At 45.1% G+C, this 15045-nt stretch overlaps 1 protein-coding gene across 4 annotated transcripts in view; it reads left to right on the top strand.

The window, feature by feature from the left end:
* The window catches only part of C5H16orf70 (chromosome 5 C16orf70 homolog), a 1028424-nt gene that overhangs the window by 995245 nt on the left and 18134 nt on the right, over nt 1-15045 (top strand). For all 4 annotated transcript variants that reach the window (XM_030203715.1, XM_030203714.1, XM_030203713.1 and 1 more), the window contains one exon: nt 7545-7617. In XM_030203715.1, coding sequence (XP_030059575.1) covers nt 7545-7617 — 73 coding nt within the window. The remainder of the gene's footprint in view (nt 1-7544; nt 7618-15045) is intronic.

Raw genomic sequence — 15045 nt, forward strand, 5'->3', positions numbered from 1 at the left:
GTTATCACTGAGGAGGAAACCGCTCACCTTCTTTCCTCCTCAAAATGCACCACCTGTTCTTCTGATCCCATCTCCACCAACTTACTTAACACCATCTCTCCTACTGTCACCCCCCCATCTGTCATATCCTCAACCTCTCTCTCTCCACTGCAACTGTCCCTGACACCTTCAAGCATGCTGTAGTCACACCACTCCTCAAAAAACCTTCACTAGACCCTACCCTACCCTCCAACTACCGTCCCATTTCCCTCCTGCCCTTCCTCTCCAAGATACTGGAATGCGCCATCCACAGCCGTTGCCTTGATTTTCTCTCCTCTCATGCCATCCTCGACCACTTCAATCCGGCTTTCGCCCTCCACTCAACAGAAACGGCACTATCTAAAGTCTGTAATGACCTGTTCCTTGCCAAATCCAAGGGTCATTACTCCATCCTCATCCTCCTCGACCTATCCGCCGCTTTTGACACTGTCAATCACAACTTGCTTCTTGCCACACTGTCCTCATTTGGATTCCAGGGCTCTGTCCTCTCCTGGTTCTCCTCTTATCTCTCCAACCGTACCTTCAGAGTACATTCTCAAGGATCTTCCTCCACACCCATCCCACTCTCTGTTGGAGTTCCTCATGGATCTGTCCTTGGACCCCTTCTTTTTTCAATCTACACCTCTTCCCTGGGTTCGCTGATAGCATCTCATGGTTTTCAATATCATCTTTATGCAGACGACACCCAGCTTTATTTCTCCACCCCAGACATAACTGCGGAAACCCAGGCCAAAGTATCGGCCTGCTTATCCGACATTGCTGCCTGGATGTCTAACCGCCACCTAAAACTGAACATGGCCAAGATCGAGCTTATTGTCTTTCCACTCAAACCTACTTCTCCTCTCCCTCCACTCTCTATCTTAGTTGATAACACCCTCATCGTCCCCGTCTCATCTGCCCGCAACCTCGGAGTCATCTTCGACTCCTCTCTCTCCTTCTCTGCGCATATCCAGCAGATAGCCAAGACCTGTCGCTTCTTTCTCTACAACATCAGCAAAATTTGCCCCTTCCTCTCTGAGCACACCATACGAACACTCGTCCACTCTCTCACTACCTCTCGCCTTGACTACTGCAACCTACTCCTCACTGGCCTCCCACTTAGCCATCTATCCCCCCTTCAATCCGTTCAGAATGCTGCTGCTCGTCTTATCTTCCGTCAGAACCGACATGCCCATATCACCCCTCTCCTCAAGTCACTTCACTGGCTCCTGATCAGGTACCGCATACAGTTCAAGCTTCTCCTACTTACCTACAAATGCACTCGATCTGCAGCCCCTCACTACCTCTCTACCCTCATCTCCCCTTACGTTCCTACTCGAAACCTTCGCTCTCAGGTCAAATCCCTCCTCTCAGTACCCTTCTCCACCACCGCCAACTCCAGGCTCCTCCCTTTCTGCCTCGCCTCAACCTATGCTTGGAATAAATTACCTGAACCCATAAGCCAAGCCCCCTCCCATCTTCAAATCCTTACTCAAAGCCCACCTCTTCAATGTCGCCTTCGGCACATAACCGCTATACCTCCATTCAGGATATCTAGACTGCCCCAACTTGACATTTCATCCTTTAGATTGTAAGCTCCTTTGAGCAGGGACTGTCCTTTTTTGTGAACCTGTACAGCGCTGCGTAACCCTAGTAGTGCTTTAGAAATGTTAAGTAGTAGTAGCTTCTATTGAAGAGATTTGCAAGGCTGCGACGTGGTCATCAGTCCACACATTCACATCTCACTACTGCCTTCAGCAGGAAACCCGACGCGGCAGTCGGTGTTACAGAATGTGTTTGGGGTTTAGAATCCAACTCCACCTTCCTATGCCCATTTCTATTCTGTTCTAGGCTGAACTCTCACTTAGTTGTGTTTGTTTTCAGGTCATTCTCAGTTATGTCCTCACCGTTGCGAGGCCCAATTGACCATTGTTCATTGTTTTGAGTGAGCCTGGGTGCTAGGGATACCCCATGCGTGATGATGTCCCGCCTGCTTGTCCTCGGAGAAAATGAAGATACTTACCTGTAGCAGGTATTCTCCGAGGACAGCAGGCTGGACATCATCACAACCCTCCCTCCTCCCCTTTGGAGTTGTTCTTTTCTTCTTTGCTTGTTATATAACTGAGGGAAGCGTGCGGGCGTCGCGGGCGGGAAGTCACTCGCACATTGTAAACGGGTACCTCTCTTGTGCAGCCAAGGATAGAACAATCTCCTCCAGCCACAGGCTCCCAGCACAATGAAGAAATAGATGTCCACCAGTAACTTTAATCTTAAGGACTTTTATTCCATGCAGGTTTCTAATACACAGTTCCAACAGCAGCATAGCACATACCAGGATTCAATACAGGCTTACAGGCTCCAGTCTGGGCTCTTTATTCAGTGCACCATAAACAGTAATTCAATTCCCAAGACAAACAGTTCTTTCAGTTCATCATCACCGTTCAGTCACCAAGCAGCATTTTCTACCTTCTATCCTCTTTACCTTCAGGAGAGTTCAATATTTTAGGGACTCCTTCTACCCAAGGGTTTTCCCCTGCCTCAGCTTCACAGTGAATTCAATACTTTTGGGACTTCCTCTCACCCAAGGAATCTCAGCCTGCTTTAGTACTTTAGGGACCTCCCTGCCCAAAGATTTTCAGCCTGCAAATACTTTAGGGACCTCCCTGCCCAAGGGTTTTCAGCCTGCAACTGCTTCTCTCCTTCTGCTTCTCTCTCCTGAACTGAACTCCTTTGCTGGGACTCCTTCCTACCTGTCTAATCAATCCCGGGCTTCTGCCTTCACAACCAATCATTCTCCACTCATTAGCTTCTCTACACACCCATACCAGCGAAGTTAAGCATGAGCCTAATGAGGAGCTCCTGCACACAGGGTTTCCTAGCTTTCTTCCCCTAGTGGCAGCCAATCTACACCTCCTATTAGCTTACACCCATGTCTTCCCTGATTGCAGCTAGGAGTCCAGTCCGGGTTCTTCATCTCACCCTCTGGTTCCTTGCCTGCAATGCCTTCTGGGACTTGTATTTCAGACTGAAGGAGGGGTGGTTATAAATAACTAAAAGAAGAGAAACAGCCTGTTTAAGCATAATGATGATCACCTAGTTTATGTCCAGTGTGCAGTGGATATGAACAGTGTACTCTGGACCTGTTGGTTGCTGCACTGAGATGCTTGTCACTGAGTGATGTATCTCCATATCTGTAATATGGACAATACTTTTGTTGTTTGCAGTTTTGGCCTTTTGTGAACTATTTACCTGTATGGTGTGTTTCTCTACCCAATAAAAACATTTTTTTAAAAACACCTTCTACTCTTCAATTAGTTGCTAAAGTTGAATAAAGCATTGTGAGGGGCAGATACATTGGTACTGCTGGCATATGCTTTGTGAAGCGTTGGTTGTAAGTGATTTGTTCTGTTGCTGTAATGTACTAAGCAGTAGTTTTGGTGTTAATTCTAGAACTGCTACGTTTATTTATTTATTTATTTATTTATTTATTTATTTATTTGCAGCATTTGTATTCCCTATTTTCCCACACATTAGCAGGCTCAATGTGGCTTACAAGTTAATCCAGAGACCCTTGAAAATTCCTTATTGAATCATAAAATCACACAAATATTGCACAAATGTCAAACAAAAGGGCAGTAAGTTGATTTTTTATGTCAGCCCTGGGAGGGAAGAGTTCAGAAAGCAGGAAAACAAACAGATGTCACATTTTCAGGTACAATATTCTGTGTGGTGGGGTGGGGAGCAAAGTGAGATGTGCATTTGGTTTCCAGTTTTGGTTTGGAATATTTTATGTACTTAACACAAACTAAACCAACTTTACGTATTTGAATTTCCAAATTAATGTGTAAAGTTGATTTACACACATTAAAATATTTTTCATACATTAATCAAATTCTACATTGATTCATTTCTAAAATTAATCATAAAAGTCTGAAAATAGGCCAGCAAATTCATAAATGGTCTAAAAAGTGCACATCCCTAAACAATAGCTATTTTTACTCTTTCTATGTTGCCTTTATACTCTTGTGCCACAAAAAGCAACTGTGTTAGAACATATGAAAACATGCTATCTGTGGCTTGGAATGTTCTTTAAAACTTTTATTGACTAAGATATAAAGTGAAGGTTTTTGGTCTCTAGCTGTTCTATTTCTGTTTTTGTTTCAGTTAAAATTTCAATTAATGCTCTCAGTTCTGCATAGGTTATGTGTAGGGATTAACACTAGTGTCCCATTAATCTCAAAACATCCCCACTCCTTAAGGATGTGATTTAGAGTGCACTGATACGGTGTTCCAAAGAAGGCTGCTCTCTGATCTCCTACAAAAAGCTATCACTATAATGAGTTATAGAAGAAAGAGATTGGAACCTACCCAACAGTTATGTGGCACCTTCACTCCTCCCTTTGTTTACAGTGAATGGAATTGGGGGTGGGACACGAACTGATAGTCCAGGGATTTAGGAAGGAAAGCCTGCCAAAAAAAACAAACTATATGGTGTTTTACTCAGATATTCATTGGTAAGGAGTCAAGCTGGGTCCAGTTGGAGAAAGTGCAATGATAAACCAATTGTGCACAGAATTCTGTGGCATGGTTCTATTCCAGTGCATGCAGTGGGGATTTGGTGACATGTTTACAAGTTCTTTGAAATAGGAGAAGAAATACTTTCCCCAATTGCTCCCCTAGCTAAGAAACCAAAAATGTCTTTTGTACCTTTTTTTCTAGATATGGCGCAATAGAAGCGATGTGGGCTGTATTTTCTGTGGCAGTTGAGGGTTGGAAGAGACTTGAAAGAGTTAATTTCCCTAAAGGGTACAAGTTTGGTATTTGGATGAAACTCATTGTTTGTATATCCAGGTTAAGATTATTGGAGAAGTTGTGGATGTACGGTTGCAGTTGTAGGAGGGTAATATACATGCAGTAATCAATTAAACAGTGGACAGATATCCACCCTGTGCAAAATACTTACTTATCCAGTTGATGCATAAGTGGAATGAGATGCTGCAGATTTCTATGGGTGGGACAGATTGGGATATCTCCATGTATTGAAAGCAAGTGGAAAGGATGAGCAGGCTACTGCATCACACATACAAGTACCCTGTCTTTTATGTGAGATTTGTGGGAGCTGTCCTCCCCTTTGTTAGCATCGCTGTGGTCTTCCTGAGAATAATTCATGCACCTTGTCCTAAGGTTACTCAGTTTTGGGGACTGGTGAGTAAGGAAATCAATGAGATACCAGGTAAAGACGTAGTTCTCACGCCTTTTCTGTGCTGGTTGTGCTGGTTGACATATTGGTGGCATGTGACCCTCTCTAATCATGAATGTCATGCCGCCTGTTGTAACATTCTGGAAACAGGTTTCCAAATTTGCTCATCAGCATAAGCAGGTATTTGAAATTGCATTGATTAAGAAATTGTCATATTCACTGCAAGAGAGAATTGATCAGTTAAATAAAATGTGGCACGAGTACTAGAAGAGATGAGAGATGCTGGGCAAGTTTGATGCTATGGATCGCTGAGTGTTGTGTCTTAGGGACTTGGGGGCTAAATGCTGTGTTTGGCTTTACTACAAGGCAGCTCAAGTCAAAGTTGCTGTTCAATGAGCTAAGCTTTGGATGCCAGTAGAGCAGGCATTGGTGGGCTCTGTACGGTTGTCTTATGTGGGTACCTTCCAGGCTTTTTGCTTTATTGGCAACATGTAGCTTTACCACAGCTTGTAACTTAAGGACCTAGGATAGAATGTTTGTACGTTTGGGAAGCTCGCCAGGTGCCCTTGGCCTGGATTGGCCGCTGTCGTGGACAGGATGCTGGGCTTGATGGACCCTTGGTGATTTCCCAGTGTGGCATTACTTATGTACTTACTAGTAAAAGAGGCCCGTTTCAGAGCAAATGAAACAGGCGCTAGCAAGGTGTTCGTCGCCAACACCCCTCCCTCCCTGGCCAACCCGTTCGTTATTCTTCCATTGCTCCACCCCCAACGTCATGACGTTTGACGCGAGGGCGGGGCCCGGAGCGATTTCCCACCTCCCTGCCTCCCTCCCTGCCAACCCCTTCGTTGTTCTGCCATTGCTCCGCCCTGGAGGGCGGGGCCCGGAGCGATTTCCCACTCACCCCCACGCCTCCCTGCCTCCCTCCCTGCCAACCCCTTCGTTGTTCTGCCATAGCTCCGCCCTCGAGGGCGGGGCCCGGAGCGATTTTGGTGGCTTCACCACCACGAACCTTCGAACCTTTTTGAAGGAAGTCAGGGCTTGGCTTCACTGACGTCAGTGTCCTCAGAACGTTGAGGGTGAGTTTTATTATAGTAGATGATTCTTTGGAAGCATAGCCTAACTTCCAGCTCTCTAAATAAACATGTATTACAAGTAATCTCCTTTTCCTGAGATTGGAAGTAAGAAAGTGGGGCCAACTATTATATGATGAAACATTATTGTCCTTTGAAGAACTAGTTAACACCTATCAACTACTAGCATATCATTCCTTTCTGTTATGTTGTCCATCTCTTGACATCTGAGCCTCACCAGGAACGGTTAACTACTGTTTTGGAAGATCTTTGTGAGTACTATTTGGGGCCAGAAGTGGGAAGGAGAGTCAACAGTGGTTAATTTGCAGGAGAATAATGTGTACACCTTAGCAAGAACATCTTGGGCTATACAGATCTTTGTTGGTGTTGGTGTGGGAGACATGGCACTATGGGTCACATTTGGTCTTGTCCCAAAGCACAAGCATATTGGAAGCCTGTACACTACAAACTTCAATTATGGATACAGTATTTTGTGGGATCCAGGTGCCTTTTTTAATAGGTTGTTTCACAGATTAACCTTAGCTCGGAATGCCATGTGCCAACACTGTTTTACTGTTGCAAAACTTGTGTTGGCCAGCAAATGAAAGAAGGTGAGAATTTCCTCTGTAGCTAAGTGACTTACTAAACTATGGTATGTTTATAACATGGAGAAGCTATTAGGTGGACATATTGGGGGCCCTTGATTAAGTTGTGCTCTCCTGAGCTTGTTCTGTGAAGAAAGAGAGAGAAAAGAAACATACTTTTTATTCATTTATTTATTTTACCTTTGCTTGTGATTTTTATTATAGAGCCACCTGCACTGTTTGCTATCTACTGCTCACGAATTCTGTGGCAATTTTTACTTTTCATTTTAGCAGAGGAGAAAAATAGAAGGGTAGGGGGTTGAGGGTAGCTTGGGAAGTACATCAAAATATTCTCAATACCATGAAGTTATCTTCAAGGCTAGTTGTTCTCTGAGTTGGTCATTGTTTTTCACTTCTGTGTGCAATAGATCATCACTCATTATGGCTTTGGAGTTCTTGGAACTTCTCTTCTTGTTTGTATGATATTTTGTCAATGGTATTTGTAACTTTAAAACTTTGTTAAAAAAATGTATATGTCCATGTTCTGTATTGATGGTGGGTTGCCTTTCAAATTAAACAAAAAATGTTTTGGCATTTGGCCACAAAAGTATGTGAAACTTGCATCACAGTTCCGTTTTCAAATGAGCACAATTGGTTTTCTTCATGCAGGTCATCTTCTCCAAACAATACAAACCCATTCGGATCAACTTTTTGTTTTGGACTTCAACAGATGATCTTTGAGGTTAGAAGTATATGCTTTCAAATCAAGTGGGGTGGGAAAAATACTGTGAAAAGTTTTCTATCATTTCTGTAAATAACATCTAAGATTGACAAGTACAGTACAGTCTCGATTATCTGACCTAAATGGGACCGACCTGTTGTTGAATAACTGAAAAGTTGGATAATACGGAAAACAATGTATAAACAAACAGTTTTGTTTTATACTATCCTGTAATGGCTATGTCTTTTTTTCCAGCTCAGAGATTTAACCAAAGCCTGCAATGGCAGCTTTATACTGTTGACTGAAACAATAGAGGGGGGTAGTTTTATAAGAGAGTTTGGCTTACCAGCCAAAGTTAGGGATAATTTGTATTTTATACCTGCTTTAATCCTAACAGTGTTCTAATGAGGTATTTTTATTCTTACTATTTTCAGATCCCTATTTTAAGCTTTAATATAACTATTTTTTAATAGTTAAGTATTTAGCCTGTTTATGCTTGAAACACTGGCTCAGTATTGGCTCAAAGAGATAAGTTGCTTCAGTGAACCCCCAATATCAAATCTTCACTTCCCAGTGCACCTTGGATGTCTGAGGCCTCCCTGATGTTCCTGAGATCTCAAAGATCAGAGCTTGCAGTGTCAAGGTTGCAAGTCTACAATAGTGTATAGATTAACTTTAGCTAGCTTACTGGTAGAGTAGCCAAATGGTTAGAGCAACATGCCAAGAACTAAGGATGCCAGGTTCAAATCTTGCTGCTCCTGTTTGTGACCTTGGGTGAGTCACTTAACCCTCCATTGCTTTAGATACAAACTTAACGTCCTTTTACTAAGGTGCACTAATGGATTTAGCTCACACTAGTGATTATCATGTGCTAAATGATAAGATGCCCATTATATTCCTTTGGGCATCTTGTTGGCGCACCTTAGTAAAAGGACCCCTTAGATTGTAAGCCCTCTGGTGACAAGATAATATCTACTGTGCCTGAATGCAGCTCACCTCGAAGTACTGAGGAAGTTGTGAGCAAACACAAGTAGAAAGTTCAAGGTAAAGCCACATTTCAGTGTTGTAATTTATTTTTTTTTCATGAGGCTTCTACTGCTTTATTCCCAAGTCTGCTCTGTCATGTAGAGCATTTTTTTCAGTAAATTTCAAGTATAAATGAAAACGAACTTCACTGCAGTGCCTTCCAATTCAAAATGTATTAAAATAAAAAGTTTGTTTCACTGTGTAAATACAACATACTCCGCACTTTCAATGTAAGAACAATTATAGAAATATTGATGCATAATTTCAGTTTTAAGCATAAGTACAGCCAAATAGTTCCTATTACCTAATATTCTTGCTGAATGTTCAGCAAGCCTTCAACTTAGCTTCCTTATCATCCCACTAGACCAGTCCGTAGAAGTGGGCTATATCCCCTTACCTGCAGATGGAAACAGAGAAAAATACTGAAGATTTTAATTACATCACCAGTATAACATATGATACAATAGTAGCTTGAGTACAGCGAGACACCTATTCCTATTAATTTTGATAGCTCTCTTATCATCATCATTGGTATGCAGATCTCAGTGTACAGCGCTGCGTACGTCTAGTAGCGCTATAGAAATGATAGGTAGTAGTAGTATTAGTGTGCCCTTTGATATAGTTATTAAGAGGACTGGGCCTTCTGTGTTGCAGCTTGAAAGCCATGATTTAAAAAGAAAAAGATTTTCAGCTTCTGTCATTGCTACTACATGCTAAAAGTCAACAGATTGTCTACGTCTTTCGCTTATTTGAGGATTTAGAGAGCTGATGTTCAGCTCATGATATATCCCCTTGAAAAGTAAATATCCCTTCGATTCTTTCTTTTTTGCAGAAGGGATCTAGAGCGAGGTTTGGCTTTTCCAATTTGCTTAAGTTGCAGGTGGAGGTGCTCTCTTATTTCAGGAGCAAAATTAGTAAAGTCTCTATTGCAGCCTAACAAGATGTAGTACATTTTTTGTGAGCATTCAAGCACATACTTCCTCACATCAGAATAGTCTGGCCCCAGTGGGATCTTAATGTGGTACTGTCATTGTTAGCTAAGCCTTTTTTTAGGGGGGAGGGTGCCTCCCCTGTTTGAGTTCCTTGAAAGGATTTTCTATTTGTGGTTACAATTCATAAATTCTGCCAAAAACAGTATATCGATTTCATTTGAATGAGGTGGTTTCTGTTCCTTTTATTCTAGAATTCTTCCATAGGAAGATTAGGTAACCCTCTGCATAAACTGAATGTTCACAGGGCACTCATTCGTTATCTGGAAGTCACTGATTCCTTTTGCAAATCGGATCATCTGGCATATTGTATCAGAGCGGCAATTGAAGTAACATAGTAAGTGACAGCAGATAAAGACCTGAATGGTCCATCCATTCTGCCCAACAATGAATGTGATGTAAAATACTTGATCATGGTCTTTCTTTGTTATTTCTGGGACATAGATCATAGAAATCTGCCCGGCCCTGTCCTTACGTTCCAACTACTGAAGTTGCTGTCAAAGCCCACTGCAGCCTATCTGTCTTGTCATTTGTGAAACACAGACTGTAAAACTTGTCCAGGGCTACGACTACTACTACTATTTAGCATTTCTATAGCGCTACAAGGCGTACGCAGCGCTGCACAAACATAGAAGAAAGACAGTCCCTGGTCAAAGAGCTTACAATCTACAGGACTGTAGTTGTTGTCAAAGCTCTTTCCAGCCCTTCCATAGCGTCCCCAGATCAATCCAGAGACTTGTGGGTTATGTCCCTCCACTTGCAGGTTAGATAGAGAGAACACCGAAGTTCGCCCACAAGAGGGCATGTGCAGCCAGCCTCACTTCAGTATTCTCTCTATCTAGCAGGCAAAGAGACATGCTGTGCAGCTCTGAAGTGATTTGGCTCCTATCCCGTTCCTTCGGGGGTTGTTGAGCTTGATTTGGGGTTGAGGTGCTTTGCGCACGTTGGGGTTACACCTGGTGGTGCCAGGTCCCTACCCGTCTCCCCCCACCAGCAGCAAATTTGGGGTTGAGGTGCTTTGCGCATGTTGGGGTTACACCTGGTGGTGCCAGGTCCCTACCCATCTCCCCCCACCATCCTACTGCTGCTTAGGGATTCGTCTGTTGGTATTTCTCTCCTGCCTCTTAAAAAAAAAAAAACTTCACAGAGACACAAACATAGATCCCTGCAGGCTAAAGCAGTGTTTTCTCATTCCTCAGAGTTCCAGGCTTCAGAGGTACGTGAGCGCTAGGCTGGGAGCTGGTCTTAGGGCCGATGTCGGCGTCAGAGTCCGTCAAAAGGTGTTCGCGCTGCGGGGCGCATTGGATGGTCATATCTGTGCAGCTCTGGATTGATTGGCTCCTGGCCTGGTCCGCTGGGTCTAGTTGAGTGGCTGGGGTCTGAGGTGTCCCGGTTATGGTAGTGCCAGGTCCCTCCCTTCCTCCCCCTTCAACCCCTCTTCTCTGCCTGATTGGGGTTTGGGGTTCTCGCTGTCCTGACTTTAAAATGAGTCTGAGGTTTCTTTTGCTCCGGCGTCCTCTCCTACCTTTAAAAAACGTCTGAGATTTGTCCAGCACGGCAAGCTCATGCCGGCTTGCAGTACCGGCTAGATGGTGTGAGGACCGTCTTGGCATGTGACAGCGATTCCCCAGGGGATGAGTACTCGCTATCCTATCTGCGCCAGTGGGCAGAGCAAAAGCGGCTCCCAGTGTGGGAGCCACTGGGCTGCTGCAGTTTCCCATGCTGGAGTTCCACTATACAGCCCAACTCCGTGGAGCGGTGTGCTCCTTCCCTCCCAGCTCATTTTGGGGGGCGCAGGGCAGTTGTTTTCTTGGGTGTGCGTGCGCATGTGATGGCACCATCTTTCTTGCCACTCCACATGGCAATGCTGAAGCCCCAGTGCTCCCCTGGGCCCTGATGTGCTTGCAATTCAGGCAGTTTTATATGTAGATTTTTCAGAAATGTGACTGGGGAACTGGTGTGGATCACTCCCAGTTTCTTCAGATTGATTATTTAAGGGCTTCTAAGAAAGGAGGCCTGGGGAGGTTTGCAGACTCCTGTGGGAGTACTCAGGTCTCCCACAGCTTTGAGTCTTCCACAGCTTTCCAGGGGCGAGGTCGGAGATTCATTAGTCCCCTGCAGCTGTGCTGTGGCAGTGAGAGCCTTTAGCTGCAGCTTGGAAAGTACTGACTATCTGAAAGTCTTCTGGTAGAGATGCCTGTGCTTCATTAGGTGATTATTATTATTTTCATTTGTATAGCGCTACCAGACGCACACAGCGCTGAACATCCAACATAGAGAGAGACAATCCCTGCTCAAAAGAGCTTACAATCTAAAATTTACAGTAAGAATATTTCTGGACCCTCCTTAATGAGGTTCAGGGTGTGTGTACATCATTAATGGAAGGGACAAAGGGATCAGGATTAGGGATCCTACTCTAGGTTTTTCACTCTTTCCCTCATCCCCTTTCTCAGAGCATGGCAGTACAGTTTGTTTAGTTAGTCAGGCTTAGGGCTGTTGACTCCATGTTTCTGTGAGAAATGTTACATTTTGAGGCTAGTGCAGGCCTCTCAGGTTTCTCTCTGTTTCCATGGTGATCCTGCACTCTCTGTGCTCCCCTGGTGGCATTTGGTGTGTGTGTATTGTTTACATCAAACTAGTTTTATTGAGGAGGGTGGCTGGCCTTTCAGCCTGAAGGTTACAGGTTCAAGGCTGGTTTTATCCATCCTATTAGAAACTGTGGACTCAGCTAGATTTCCAGTGGGGCATATTTTATTTCATTCTCTTATTGCTTGCCTGGCCAAGTAGTTCTTACATGACTGGAACAGTTTTCAGAACTCATCAGCACTAAAGATTGCCCTTCTCTCTCTCTCTCTATTTGCACACTGATACAGGCCACACCTTTGCATATTAGTCTCGGCTACCTGGTATCTGCAGCGTACCCGGTACCTCTAATTGCTTCTATGGTGTTTTTGGCATCTTTTCATGGTATGGGGTTACCTAAATTTCATGGGGAGTGGTCCAGGAGCTACTTCAGTGTAGAGGTAGCTTAATAGTTGTTGCAATCAGCTGAGAGTAAGCACAGAGCTCTAGGGCTGCTGTTTCACGACCCACTGCAGCTTGCTTTTTGTAGCATGCAATGGTGCAACAGCCATATTCTGCTACATCATCTGTCTCTGGTTCTCAGCTGTACTTGTTAGCTCCAATGCACAGCAGTTATAGGGCACAGTCACACCAGACAATTCTTGCCTCTATCTGTAAGAAGTTAGTTCTGGCTTAGGCATCAGACCACTGATGTGGCTTCCAAGTCACATTTGGCAACCTGCCTTTTGGAAGTAATCTTGGGACAGGAGAAGATCTAGGGCAGTTGGGTAATGACCTGAGGGACTTCCAAGTCTCGGAGATTGCCAGGAAATGAGTTTAAGGCTGATTTTTAATCCACTTGGTTTGGTCATAGGTTTTGTGGGGCCAGGAAAACCACTTTCAGGGTTTCCACTTCCACTACGACAAGCCACCTGGCTGCTGGTAGAATGAGCTCTGTTTCAACTCCAGGTCAGCCTATGCCTGCTGCATCTTCCAATGCTGGAGTCTCAGTTCAGTCCTCAGGCAGGACTCCTGTGCTGGTTTCAGGAGGAGTGAACCAAGATTACCTCAGCTCAGATGTGTCTTAGTTTTTCTATTGCACAGTTACAACCTGGACTTCACTACAGATTTTTCTTGGAGTCTACATGCAAGCTCAAACGCTGTCAGGCAGTTCTTGCCACCTTGCCAACGTTTCTTCCTTTAGGCACAGTCGAGTCTGTCCCCAGTTGCAATTGGGGAATGGGAATTTGTTCTTTTTGTTTTGTAGTTCCAACCTGCTTCATCAGAGTCCATTGGAGGCTCGGTTGTCAATCAATCTTCTGGAATTGCAGGCGATTCGGCTGGCACTGCAAGCCTTTGAGACTTTGGTGCTGAACCAGTCGGTACGAGCCCTTTGCGACAATGTGACAGCGGTAGCTTATGTCAATCGTCAAGGGGGCACTCGGAGCGCTCAGTTGTCAACGGAGGCGCTTGCCTTTTGCCGCTGGGCGGAAACGTGGCTATTTAATTTGTCAGCGGCTCTCATCGCAGGAGTCCTGAATGTGCAGGCGAATTTCCTCAGCCGGAAATAGTTGAATGTGGGGGAGTGGGAGCTCTCTCCAGTAGTGTTCGACCGGATCACATCTCGTTGGGGGATGCCAGTACTGGATCTAATGGCCCGTTATTCCAATGCCAAAGTGCCTTGCTTTTTCAGCAGGGACAGGGAATTGTGGTCCGAAGGAATAGTTGCGCTATTGCAAAGGTGGCCGCAGGATCTCCTGTATGTCTTTCCTCCATGGCCCATGCTCAGTCGGGTGATCGGCAGGATCGCGCAGCATTCAGGAGTGGTCATTCTGGTGGCTCCAGATTGGCCCAGGCGTCCTTGGTATGCGGATTTGGTGCGTCTGTTGATAGACGACCCGTTGCAGCTGTCGGACGTTCCCGATCTTCTGATTCCGGGGTCAGTGATCATGCAGGATTCCATTCCATTTGGTCTTACGGCTTGGCTATTGAGCGGTCGCAGCTCAGACGCAGAGGGTTTTTGGAGTCAGTGATTGGGACGATGCTGCAAGCGCACAAGCGATCTACTTCTTCAGCGTACGCTAGGGTCTGGCGAACTTTTGTTGCTTGGTGCTCGTCCTGAGCCATTTTGCCGGAGTCGGCTCCTCTCGCATCCATCTTAGCCTTCTTGCAAGAGGGGCTTGAGAAGGCCCTCTCTTTGAGCTCTCCTAAGGTACAGGTGGCAGCATTGGCCTGTTTCTGAGGCCAGTTAGGTGGTCGATCGTTGGCCGCTCATCCGGATGTGGTTCATTTTCTCCGGGGCGTTAGTCATGTTCGACCCCCTCAGATGCCGGTGGTACTGGAATGAAGTTTGAACCTAGTACTGAGGGCGTTACAGTGGGCCCCATTTGAGCCTCTGAGTAAGACGTCTTTGAAGGATCTCATGTTGAAGACGGTGATTTTGGTGGCCATGGCTTCAGCCAGAAGGGTATCGGAGCTGCAGACTCTGTCGTGCAGGGATCCCTTTCTGCGTTTTTCGGAAGCTGGTGTCTTGGTCCGTACGGTTCCGTTGTTTCTGCCGAAGGTGATTTCGCGTTTTCACCTTTAATCAGGAAGTGCATTTACCAACCTTCAAGCAGGAAGATTACCTGGAGGATTTTCGCCAGTTGCGTTGTTTGGATGTCAACGGGCTCTTCTCGCATATTTAGAGGTTACTAATTCCTTCCGGAAGTCAGTTCAGCTCTTTGTCCTGTTTGCGGGACACACAAAAGGGACAGAGAGCTTCTAAGGCTAAGATCGCTCGATGGCTACGGGAATCGATCGGCTCTGCGTATCTTCCACGGGGAAGCCGATTCCTCTTCAGATTCGCGCGCATTTGACTAGAGCTCAGGCC

Source organism: Microcaecilia unicolor, chromosome 5 (genome assembly GCF_901765095.1).
Source record: "Microcaecilia unicolor chromosome 5, aMicUni1.1, whole genome shotgun sequence".
NCBI classification, from domain to species: Eukaryota; Metazoa; Chordata; class Amphibia; order Gymnophiona; family Siphonopidae; genus Microcaecilia; species Microcaecilia unicolor.